The 13,356-nt window shown below is 41.3% G+C and overlaps 1 protein-coding gene across 4 annotated transcripts in view; it reads right to left on the bottom strand.

The window, feature by feature from the left end:
• The window catches only part of GRID1 (glutamate ionotropic receptor delta type subunit 1), a 782,044-nt gene that overhangs the window by 271,332 nt on the left and 497,356 nt on the right, over positions 1–13,356 (bottom strand). For all 4 annotated transcript variants that reach the window (XM_055275485.2, XM_063638138.1, XM_055275486.2 and 1 more), the window contains one exon: positions 3,439–3,609. In XM_055275485.2, coding sequence (XP_055131460.1) covers positions 3,439–3,609 — 171 coding nt within the window. The remainder of the gene's footprint in view (positions 1–3,438; positions 3,610–13,356) is intronic.

Raw genomic sequence — 13,356 nt, 5'->3', positions numbered from 1 at the left:
AGTTAATAATCCATGACATAATTTTTTTTTCCTTGAGTTGTTCTAAACATGTTAGAGTCTTCTCGATAAATCTCACAGCTAGAGGCTAGTAGAAATTAGTTTGCCTTCTACACTGTCATTAAGAAAGAAAGAAGTGGTAATAGCTATGGAGGAAACTGGAAGGGAATGGCTTGTAAATGAGATGAATCTACAAGCTGCCCAAGTAGTTGTTGGGCAGGATGAATAAATAAATCCACATTTTCCTCTCATGATACTGCCTTGCAAGGAAGCAGATGCAACAAATGGAGACAGAGATTCCTTTAATAAAGTGTTTTACATATATATATATGTATATATATATGTGTATGTATATATATACATAATAAAGTGTTTTACATATATATATATATAGAGAGAGAGAGAGACAGAGGCATCTAGAGTCAGTTTAACTTGTACTGAGACCTGCATTCTTAATAGATTCATCCTTTAATTCCTTATCGAGGGTCTTCAATGAGCAGGGTCTTGTGGCCTTGTATAAAGAGCTACATGAGTCTAAAATACATAGCCTCTCATCTCCCAAGCAAGGAAGTTATGATTGAGTACCCATGGGAGAGATGTGGACAGTAAGTGGTACACAAAGCCTGTGATAAGGGGCTGGAAAGATAGAAACTGCCCTCCCACCTGCAGTGATGCCTTTAAAAAGCATGTTTGGAGATAGGCAGACTAAATCACACCAAAAAAAAAAAAAAAAAAAAAAAAAAGGCTATGTTCAGCCTTTCCATGGAAACCCTGAATGTACCTGTCCACCTCCTCAGTAATGATGACAATAGGTTAAGTATCCCGTATCTGAAATGCTTAGGATAAGAAGTGTTTTTATTTGGGCTCTTTTTTTCAGATTTTGAAATATTTGCATTATATTCCAATTCCAGTTGAGCATCCCTAATCCAAAAATGCAAAATCTGAAATGCCCCAATGAGCATTTTTTTTAGTGCCATTTTGGCACTCAAAAATTTCAGATTTCAGAGTACTTCAGATTTCGGATTTTCATATTAGAGATACTCAACCTGTACTGCTAATAGCTCAGCTCTGAACTGAATACTTTCCGTATGTTCTCCGATTTAATTTTAATTATGACTCTGGAGGATAATATTCTAACCCCCAATTTAGAGAGGAGGGAACTGAGGCGCAGAATGATAAACAAATAATAATAATAATGAAATAATTGGCTAGTAACTACAGTTACCAGGATTTGAACCGAGGTGACTTGATTCCTCTTTTACTGTTGCTGCTATTACTGTAAAATTCCTGTAGTGTTGCACTTCAGCTTTGCTCTTTATGCAATGCCTGGGTCTCAGCAGGAACAGAGGGAGGTGTAGTGTCCCAGGATTCCTGGGTCTGACACTGCATTTACCTCATTTGATGATGTCCGGCCACGTATCTGGGAGCTGCACCTTTGTTTCTCCTCTCCATGGGCTCATGTCATTTAAGTAGGCCCTCAGCTAGATTCTCCTTTGAACCCCTCAGTCTTTCTTTCTCTCTCCTCCAGTGAAAAGACTTTTTGCATCCAATGTGTCTGATATGCAACCAAAGGGCCCACCTGCACCTTTCACCCACAGCAAAAGGGGGCATCACAGGCCTCAACAAGAAGCACTTTCTTCTTTCCCCTGCTCTAACCTTTGCAGACACTTCTGTGCCATGGAAAGTGGCCCCATCTTTGTTCTTCAAGGAGACTCAGTGCAGTTTAACTAAGACCTAGAGAATGATTTAGGGCATATGAGGCAAGGGTGCCATGTATTTGGGGAGGGAGGAAGCCCTTCAAGGGAGAGAGAAGCTAGAAAGACCCTGCAGGGAGTGAGACCCTTACAGGCTCTGGCCCCACAGAGAACAAAGGGATTCCCCTCTCCCACTGCACTGGGTGGGAATGGGCACACATTCCCTGAGCCCCATTGTTTAAGGCCATTTCCATCCACATGGAGGCTGGGAATCATGACTACAGAGGCACAGTGAGAGAAACTTACTTGGCCTTCACCATTTCTTCCAGACTCCACACAGAGGAAGGCAGAATAAACCAGCAGCATCTCAACGTAAACTCTTGCACCAGGGCCTTTCACTCTGACTCGGGTGTCCAGGGCTCTTGAGTCCATGAGTGCTGCGGGGGCCTTGGGTCCACTCTCTTGGCCACCCCTCCACCACCTTAGAAAGACCCCAGACACTCTGGTGGGCTCCCTGGAGCACAGACACTGGTGGAATGGGGATTATTCCAGCTAAAATCAATGTCTGCTGTGTTTCCACCTCAATCAAGAACACATTTCTCATGTTTACCATCCGTTGAGGCATGTTTCCTTTTTCTCCCCACATATGAGATTATAGAGTAGATTCATTCCTTTGGCAAATTTGACACATGTCCACACCCTACTCAAGATTCCAACAATTCCCTTCCACAAAACGTGAGGACCCTAATACGGTGAGAACAAAATGTTATGGGGTGGGGATGATACTTAGATGGCAGATACACCGTCTCTGTTCTGCAACCCCAATTTCTAACCCTCATGCCTGGCTGGGTAAAGATGGGTGGAACTAGTTTCAAATGCTGAATGGCAAGCATATCACATGTACAAACTTCTGGGCAATTTCCACAAACCCAACTGGAAGAAATTTCCTTCTGTCCTGGGGCTCTCACTAAGCATCAGTGAAAGTTTTCTGAGGCACCACATTCCTAACCTAGAAGTGGATTTGAGGCTGCCAGTGGGTACTCTCCACACTATTTCCCTGTTGCTCCCAAACACCCAGAGAGAAACCACCTCTTACACCAGGCACATAGCTCTCCATCGTATTCCAAGGCCCAAGACAAGCTAGTGCCGAATGCACATACTTAGGGTTGAAGGACTGACCAGAAACACTTGGTACCTCTGGGCCTTGGAAGGAACCATGCGGGTAGGGGTTCCATGTCATGGTCCTGCTGTCCTGCCCCTCCCTGCTCAGCTGAGCATCCAATAGTGTCCTGGGTGACCCAAGCCTCAGCACTCAGCTGATGTGCTGGGATAGTCCCATCTTGCTTTGCAAGGGTCACGTCTGTATTAACAAGAACCTAAAACAGGTTCAAAATGATCACTTCCCAAAGAAGACTCCATCCCCAGCCCTGCCAGATGAACACATTCCCACAAAGCAGTCATCACAGAGACATAAGAGACAGGAATCTCTTTACCATCTATGCATGTGACTTTTAAATACCAGAGACACCTGGTGAGCCAATAAGCCCTGTCTGCTGACAACAGGCATAATTGCCTGCTAGTGCTGCTCAGAGACACTGCCCAGTCAACCAGTTTCAATTTCAGCAAATGACAGAGCTCTAGTAATTGAAGGTGGTGGCAATAGGAGGCCCCCACATGTCTCCCTTGGCCAAGGGTGTGGGTGAGACTCTTGGTGGAGGGGACTGGGGAGAAGAGGCTGAGCACTGACCTGCAACATCTGGAGGTAGCCTTCCTGGGGGTCGCAGAGCAGGGAGGAGATGCGGTGGTTGTTCCTCATGCATTTCTGATTGTCTTTTGCAGACGGAAAGATTTGCCGGACCACAGTCATCCTTCCAAGGGCACTATGGACCAGATCCAGGATCTCCAGGTCACTGATTTCCTAGAAAAATAACCAGGCCCATGCTTACCATCCTCTCATGAACTATCTCTGCAAGAGACCTATCAGGAGGTATCTAGGCCAGCAGCCTGAAAAGCTGATGCCAAAGAGGGTAAGGGATTGGGCCCACGTCACACAGTTCATTAGTTGCTTATTCACAAATAATACTTGCTATCCCTTAGGGGCAAACAAGATTAGTCAACATTTTCCCTGAAGGCTAGAAAAAGATGTTTGAGGCTAAATCACTGATGCCCTGGTTTCCACAGGTGTGAAGCTTTTAGGAACCAACGCTGTAAAAGGTCATGGTAGACATTAGCAAGGCAGAAAGGCTAGCTTTCCTTTTGGGAGTCACCTACCCGATTCTGACAGGGAAAGCTGGGTTTCTCTACCATAGTTGATCAAAATACAATGAGTTTCCCTGAATTCTTCTAGAATTACATTCATTTTACAAAATATTTGCATATGAATTTTGAGAATATATCCATTCATTTATTCACTATTCATTCCACAAAATCTACCTACATCTCTGAAGTTTGTTCTGTACTAAGCACTGTGGATACAGCCAGGAACAAATCAGGCCCTATCCTGTCCCATAAATCTCATGGGCATCCTAGGATAGAATATGCCAAGTTCCAGGGCTAAGGAAATCTGTATGCTGTCCATATTGACTATGCAAAGCCCTTTGCTCACATTAGCTCATTTAGTTCTCACAACATCCCATCCTGGTATGATCCACTGTGGAGCATAGAAATAGCAAGGGGAGGAGACCACAGGCGTTCTTTCCAGAACAGGGCTTCCATGAGGAATCTGACAAGGGGCGGACTTGTGATGGTTAATATTGAGTATCAACTTGATTGGATTGAAGGATGCAAAGTACTGTTCCTGGGTGTGTCTGTGAGGGTGTTGCCAAAGGATTTTAACATTTGAGTCAGTGGTCTGGGAGAGGCAGACCCGCCCTCAATCTGAGTGGGCAACATCTAATCAGCTGCCAGTATGGCTAGAATAAAGCAGGCAGAAGAAGCTGGAAAGAGCAGACTTGCTGAGTCTTCCAACCTCCATCTTCCTCCCATGCTGGACGCTTCCTGCCTGTGAACATCAGACTCCAAGTTCTCCAGCTTTTGGACTCTTGTACTTACACCAGCGATTTTCCAGGGGCTCTCAGGACTTCAGCCACAGGCTGAAGGCTGCACTGTGGCTTCCCTACTTTTGAGGTTTTGGGACTCAGACTGGCTCCTCAGCTTGCAGACAGCCTATTGTGGAACTTCATCTTGGGATCATGTGAGCCAATACTCCTTAATAAACTCCCTTTCATATATACTTCTATCCTATTAGTCCTATCCCTCTAGAGAACCCTGACTAATACAGATTTTGTTTCTGGCTAACAAGTTCTGGAGGAGGAACTTGCTAGCCAAAGTGCCAGTGGTAGGCAGGGCAGGGTTACAGTTGAGGAGTTGGTGGTGCTGTGGAAGGAAGGTGGAGGGAGCTGCCAATAGTTCCCTGTTCCAGGTAGAGGGTAGAGGCGGCAGGGAGTGTGAAATGCTAAAGCCTTAGATGACCTGGGGAGGGACAGAGCGACTGGCCCCATGCAGGGAATGCTTGTGGGGCAGAAGGAACAGTGGTCAGTGGCAGGGCTAGAGCCCCATTCAGGGCCAGATGGGAGAACAGAGGGTCAGTACACTCTACAAAATGCTCATATTAAGGGAGACAAGGAGCCCTTGAAAGGATGTGGGCTCAAACAAGCCATAGATTTACATTTTTGAAAACCTCTGACTGCGGTAGGGAGAGAGGATTAGAGAGGAACAAAACTGGAGGAGGAGAGAGCAGAGAAGAGAGCACCCGTCTCTGTAGCTGGGAGCAACATGGGAACTACAATAAAAATGGAAGCTAACACATACAGACGCCTCTCAGCTTAAGATGGGCTTACATCCTGACAAACCCATCATACGTTGAAAATATCATAAATAAAAAATGCATTTAATCCCCCTAGCCGACGAACATCGCAGCTTAGCCTTGCTCAGAATGCTCACGTTAGCCTACAGTTGGGCAAAGTCACCCAACAGAAAGCCTATTTTATAATAAAGTGTTGAATATCTCACAGAATTTCTTGAATGCTATACTGACAGTGAAAAACAGAAAGGTTTTATGGGTACTAAACTGGGTATTCTACTGAATGTGTATCATTTTCATGCCATTGTAAAGTCAAAAAATTGTAAGTCAAACCATTCTAAGTCAGGAACAGCCTGTATAAGCCAGCAATTTCAGTGATGGAAGAGAGGGCTAGCCAGGTTAAGAAAAGCTCTGGTTCACTCTTTCTAAGAAGGGACTAAGTCAGTGGTAAATTATAAGACAAAATTTTAACTACAAATAGCTACATTTTGAAATAGGTCTTAAATCTTTCTCCTTGCATGTGACACATTCTAGCTTTGAGACAATATGATGGTAAAAAGGAAGCTAATGAGGTCAGGTATTGGTGACGAGGGTTTCAAAATCATTTAAACAAGAACGTAACATTTTTAAGGGTAAGATGGTAAACAATGTATTTCAGGAACTGTCTTAAGAAGCTGATATGTGTGTGAAGCCCGGTCAGTTGAAACTGCGTGCTGGATCTGGGAGAAAGTAAAATATTAAGCATTGTATCCTTTTAGGATAATTAATATTTCCTAAACATACTGAATTACAGGGATTTCAAAAGAACTAAAATGCTATTACATATTGGATTTGGGCTTAAACTACTAAACTGTATTTCAGGCAAAAGTCTGTTCAAGGGAATATGATTTTATTAGATTGGAACCGACAGTCAAAGGTGGGGAAATTGACAATGTCCATATCTCAGGACTACCAGATGGAATGGGCCTAGAACATAGCTGGGCTTCAGGGAGGGGAGCAGAGGGCACAGTTGAGCCTGGATGTGCATGCTTAGCTCTGCTCTTAGCTGCCTTGGTGACCAAGGCCCTGCCCCGAACACAGGATACAGAATAAGAGAAATCACATTCTAATCTGACACGAAGTAAGAATATAAGAAAAAGCAATGAGTAGATTAGTTAGTTTTACCTGAAAGATGGAATATAAAGGACTTGGGGAGGGAATTTTTATCTAGAAAAAGCATGGGGTCATGAACACCCTAATTTAAATTATGCCCAGAAGGGGGAATCAGAGCCAGTACACCTCCAAGAGGAATTGGATGTGTCTCATGCCTTTCGTTTTTCCCATATTCTCTTGATGGCAGAGGGCACTGTAGGAATAACAGGCCATTTTCCTAGAAGTCCTTTGATTAAACTTCTCCTGCTTCCTCAACTTTCTGGAGGGAGAATCAGCAGCACTGAGCTCTCCCCACTACACCCCAAGCAGGACCCTGGAAATCTGTAGTGGAGCTGACTTACAAAGTTGCATAGTACTTTTCTGTAAACACAACCATCACTTGCCCTGGCAACCTGGGGCAGCACCTGGAGTGAGTGGCTAAGTGGGTCAAGGGCAGCCACCACATCAAGTGGGCTCAGCCCCTGTCCCCAGCTGCCCTAGTCTGCACTGTTTCTTTTCCATTCTACCCACCCAGGAATTCTTGAAGGCTCCCTTTCCAACCCATTAGCTGCCATATGCCTTCCTCACAGTGAGGGTCTGCAGGTACCTTGCAGAACTTCCTGTTTCCTCTAACCCAGTTCTCATCCATGTGCTCTGGGTCAGAGCATGTATGCTGGCTGCCAATGTACTCCCACCCACCTCCTTGCACTTGTGGGACTATTCTTACCGTACAATCCAGAGATATCTGCAATCAGAATCTAAGAAGCCACAGAAGCAGCTTCCCCACTTCCTTGGGGGCAATTAAAAAGGTCACTTTTCTCCTTGTCTCAGTCCCAAACCTGTGTGATCAGTCAGTTCCAGCAGTTTCATGCCAGGCCCTCCTCCTGTCCTGTTGGTCCTCCTGGGTCCCTTTAGTGCCATGGAGGTGAGACAGGGATGCACTCACTCCCTGCTCACTGATGTCAGGCTGCACACACCAGGCTGCACTTCCTGGCTGCACACATCAGGTCAGTCTCTGTACTACTATAAGACACCCTGACCTCGGGACCTTCTTAAGTGTGCAGAGGGCAATCCAGGTGGCTTCTTGGAAAACACACTTTCCCTTTGTCCTGGGCAAACATTTCCTCCAGTAGTGCAGCCAATGAGCAGAAGAAGCAAGACAATGTATACACAACACTATTAGAAGTCAGTAAGTCAGCAGCACAAACAAAAGTAACACATCATACACAGATGCTCACTGAGTGCATGCACTCAAAGTAAGCCTTTTGTATTTTATTACTTTTTAAGTTTATATTATGAAATATATTTTATGTACAAACATTATATACATTAAATATGAATAATAAAATGATTTCAGTGTGCCTTTCATCAAGCTAAGAAATAAAATATTACCCACATCTTGGTTGGATGCCTCCTTCTCAAATGCCTACTCCTTCCTCCTCACAGAAGCAGCCTTTGTCATGCTCTGATTAGAGTAGTGTAACCCAAATAACATACAGCTTAGTCTCATTTATTCTGTTTAGCTTTGGGTAAGCTAAACAGTGTGCATGCCTCTTGCAACTGTGTTCTAACATGCTGTTTCTCAAACTTCGTTGTGTATCAGTATCACTTGGGAACTTAATAAAATTACAAAGTTCCAGTCCTGTCCCACTTCAACAAGCAACGTCTCTGGGTACCCCATGAGCTTTCCAGACAATTCCAATACTCACCACCAATAACCGCTGGCTGAACATTAAGCATTACTGATTGATTCATGGCTGATAGGTGCAGCTCTAGTTTATTCATTTTCAAAGCTGTGCACAATCACATTGTATGACTATATTACAATTCATTCACCCTATTGTTGATTACCATTTGACTATTTTGTTTGTTTGCTATTACAAAGTTTCCATGTACATTGTCTTGTGCATGTGTCTTGGTGTGCTTGAGTAAGAATTTCTTTAGGATATATATCTAGAATTAAAATTCCTTGATTAGAAAATAGAAACATAGGCCGGGCGCGGTGGCTCATGCTTGTAATCCCAGCACTTTGGGAGGCCGAGGCGGGCGGATCACGAGGTCAGGAGATCGAGACCACGGTGAAACCCCGTCTCTACTAAAAATACAAAAAATTAGCCGGGCGCGGTGGCGGGCGCCTGTAGTCCCAGCTACTCGGAGAGGCTGAGGCAGGAGAATGGCGTGAACCCGGGAGGCGGAGCTTGCAGTGAGCCGAGATCGCGCCACTGCACTCTAGCCTGGGCGACAGAGCGAGACTCCGTCTCAAAAAAAAAAAAAAAAAAAAAAGAAAATAGAAACATATTCAAATTTACTAGGTAACAGCAAATATGTAAAGTGTAAAATAAATTTATATTTTTGGATTGATTTCTGTCATATTATGTATATTCTATATTTTGCTATTTTTTCATTTTTCCTTTTTGTAAAGTGGTTTTACAAATTTATAATCATATGTGGTAAAGGGAGTTTCTGTTGCTCTACATCCTTGCCTACACCTGATATTGTATGACTTCCTAATATTTGACAGTCTGGTAAGTATGCATTGGAGCATCATTAAATTTTATTTTCACTTCCCTAATTCTTAATAAGGTTGAATATCTTTTATACACTTATGAATCATTTGTATTGCCTTTCCTGCATTTGTGCTTTTGTCTAATTTCCACTGAGTTGGTTCTCTTGCATGTTAATTTGTGGGACTGTATTTTTTTATTCTAGATACAAAGCCTTCGTCACCTGCTACAGGTATCTTCTCCACGTTTGGGAATGTTTGTTAGAACCAGACTACAAACCCATCTAACTCTGGTTCTTTGTAGAGAGGCTGGCTTTGTAGCTTACCGTGTGGTCAGTTTGTATTACATGAACGTTTCATGTGCATTCACTGTTCATTTGTTGGTGTCAATGACCATTTTTAGGTCCATTAAAAATCTGTGCATTTCTCTTTGAATATTGGCTATTTTTAATATATTTTGGGGGTTATTTTACTTTATGTATTTATTTATTTATTTTGAGATAGAGTCTTGTTCTGTCTCCCGGGCTGGAGTGCAGTGGCACAATCTTGGCTCATTGCAACCTCTGCCTCCTGGGTTCAAACAATTCTCCTGTCTCAGCCTCCTGAGTGGCTGGGACTACAGTCGCATGCCACCACACCTGGCTATTTTTATTTTTATTTTGTTTGTATTTTTAGTAGAGATGGGGTTTCACCATGTTGGTCAGGCTGTTCTTGAACTCTTGACCTTAAGTGATCCACTCACCTCGGCCTCCCAAAGTGCTGGGATTACAGGTGTGAGCCACCGTGCCTGGCCAAGGGGTTTTTTTTTATTAGTTACACACCATGTAGAAAGATAGCACCTTGCTGAATTAAATGTTACCATCATATAGATATCCTAGTTATTTCTAGTAATACATCTTGCCTTATGGTCTATTGTGTCTGATATTAATATAGCTACACGAGTTTTATTTGATTAGCATCTGCCTACTCTAACTTTTTCCATCTCTTTGCCATCAGCCTTTCTCTGTCTCACATTTTAGTTGGAATGCCTGTAAACCTAATATACTAGATATTTTACATCCATATTTGAATTTTTAGTAGAAACCTTAATCTGCTTATATTGATTATGATTATTTATATATTTGGATTGATTTCTATAATATTATTTATATTATATATTTTGGTGTTTTCTCTTTCTTCCTTGTTTGTTGCCCCTTAAAATGATTTGTTTCCTATCTTCACTTATTTACCTTCCCTTAGCAGTTATGTTCTCTATGTTTTCTTTTATTGGTTATTCTAGGTATTTTAATATGCATATCTAACAAAGTATGAAGTTAATCAGTATTTTTACTCTCTTCTTTAACATTTACTTCCAATCACCATTATCCCAACTAACACATTAAAAACCTCCAGTATTTTAATTCAATCTTTCTTTATATTTTTCTATTACACATTATTTCTATTGTTTGATACAGCCAATATTTGTCTATGTAACCAATATTCATTAGTTTATTGGTAAGGCATTCTTTTAGAAACCTCAGACCTTACGTCTGGGATCATCTTCCTCCTCCTGAAGTATATTATTGAGAATTGCCTTTAATTTGGGTTTGTTGGTGATAAACTCAGTTTTCGTTTGCTGGGAAATGCCTTTATTTTTATCTCACTCTTGAAAGATATAATTCTAAGTTGACTACTATTTTCTTTTAGACATGGAAAGTAATATGGCACTGCCTTCTAGCTTCCACTGCTGTCCAGTATGTAAGTTTCCCACAGCTGCATTAACAAATTATCATAAACTTAGTGCTTCAGAATAACAGAGTTTTATTCTATCATATTTCTGGAGACCATAAGACCAAAATCCATTTCACTGGGCTGAAATCTCGGTGGTGGCCAGGATGCCCTCTTTTGGAGACCCTGGGGGAGACATGTTCCTCACTTCTTCCAGCTTCTGGTGGCCATCAGCATTCCCTGGCTTGTAGCTGCATCATTCTAAGCTCTGCCTCTATGGTTGCATTACCTCCTCTTCTTTTGTACAAACCTCCCTTTGCTTTCAAAACCCTTATAAGGATGCTGGGATTGGATTTAAGACCTGTCCAGATAACCCAAGATAATTGTCCCATCTCAAGATCATTAACTTCATCATATCTGCAAAATGTCCTTTGCCATGTAAGGTAATACTCACAGGTTCTGGGATTAGGCCTTGGATATCTTTGGAGTCCACTATTCAGCCCACTGCATCCAGATATTAAGAATCATTTTAATTGTCATTCCCTTGTAGATGATATGTCTTTTCTGTCTGGATGTTTTTTAGGTTTTTCTTGTCTTTGGTGTCCTGCAGTAGCATGTTATACTGTACCCAGGTATGGACTTTTAATTTGTATTCTGTTTCTGATTCTTGGGATTCCTGAGTATGGAGTTTGATTTCTTTCAATAATTATAGAGAATTAGAAGCCATAACATCGTTTATTATTTTTTCTTCTCCATTATCTCATATTTCATTTTAGAAATCCAATCAAAAATATGTAGGACATTTTCATTCTACCTTCCACGTATCTTAACTTCCCCTTCATATTTTCTATCTCTTTGTTTCTCTAGGCCTCATTCCAAATAATGTCTTCATATTTTCCAGTTTACTAATTCTTTGTGCATATGTATCCACTTTGGTGTTCAACCTCTAAGATTTTTAACTTCAATTGTTACATTCTTAATTTTCTGACGTTCTGTTCATTTCCTTTTCCATTTTGCTTTTTAAACGCCTTTTATTCCTTGCTCATATTTTCCAGTCTTTATTTTTGAAACATACTTAAGCACACTTATTTAATATTCTATGTCAGATAATTCTAAATATGTAAAGTCATTTCAGCTGTGATTAAACTGCACTTTATTGTTCCCTGGTTTTCACTAATGGTGACTTTTTTCTTTCATTCTTGTTTTCCTTTTTCCTTCTCTCTCTCTCTCTCTCTCCTCTTCTCTCCCTCTCTCCCACCTTCTCTTTCTTCCTTGTTTTTTCCATCATGTATGGAATCTCATTTTCCTTAAAACTTCCTTTTGAAGCCTTTGATTCACATTACTTCAAAAACTATTTATGCTTGTTTCAACCACCTAACTAGGAGCACTAGTTGTCTATAACCACTACAAATCTATAATTACTACAAATTAAGTTTTCCTTTCAGCTTTTTAAAGACACCGTAAATAGTGGAAACTTGGATCACAAACCTGCATGGGAGTTATCAATTCTGAAGAAAACTCCCCCGCTCCATGCAACTCCAGTCAAGACTGAACATTTTCCTTGCCATCTCCTTCTGCATAGTGTATTCATTTCTTATTATCCTTACACTGAAGATAGAAGTTTCCAGCTTTATGTAGAAATCTCTCATCAGGCTCCACATTTGTTTAGTTCTTAGACTTTATCTCATATGTCCTATTCCTTGCACAGTCATAAGAAAAAAGCTTAGGGTTTTCACAGTTGGGCAAATACATGCAAGGCAAAAATTAAATTTGAAGCCTACATATTGCTGAGAGTTCCTATTACCACTTTACATTTGGCCTTCATAGATGTTACTCTTGATGAACTCTATTTTTGAGTATTTTTAAATGTATTATATCTGGCTTTTTTGGTCATTTTTCCTTTTGTGAGTGTCATTCAGGCTAATTATTCTTCCATGAAGACATACTACTAAACCTTTTGTATGGAATTTAAATTCTTTAGCTCATGACCCTGGTCTTTTTCTGGGACACAAACCTGCCTCCCAAATAGCTCCCTATATGTTTTGACTTTGTGACTGACTAAACCTCAGTTACTATGCTATAATTTACATTTGTTTCATTTGGCTGCCTTTTCTTAAGTTTCTTGTCATTAATATTAGAAAGAGGGCTATTTCTGAGGGGCCCAAGAGAAGCATGTGCACTCTCCTCCATTTGGCCAAATCCGAATTGTATTCTTGAATCATCTCACTATCGTGACTGAAAGAATGTAAACATTCTGCAGATTCCACCTTATTTTGTTTGTTACCCCAGAAATATATACCTAAATTTCTGTTACTTCCTCTCCTACAATCTAATAGCTTCCACCTATAAACCCTATTTCATCAGTACTGCTCATTAAAGATATCAGCCCTGTGAGAGATGATGGTAACTTAAGCTAAGGTGGCTGCAAATGGTCATCTTTAGAACTAGGTAAAATTTAGAATTTGGAGCATTAACTGTTGATGAAATTGGAATTGATTGATGGCAAAATACTGATAGATCTA

Source organism: Symphalangus syndactylus, chromosome 4 (assembly GCF_028878055.3).
Source record: "Symphalangus syndactylus isolate Jambi chromosome 4, NHGRI_mSymSyn1-v2.1_pri, whole genome shotgun sequence".
NCBI lineage: Eukaryota > Metazoa > Chordata > Mammalia > Primates > Hylobatidae > Symphalangus > Symphalangus syndactylus.
Note: the sequence above shows the minus strand (reverse complement) of the source record. Positions and strands in the feature narration are given on the sequence as shown.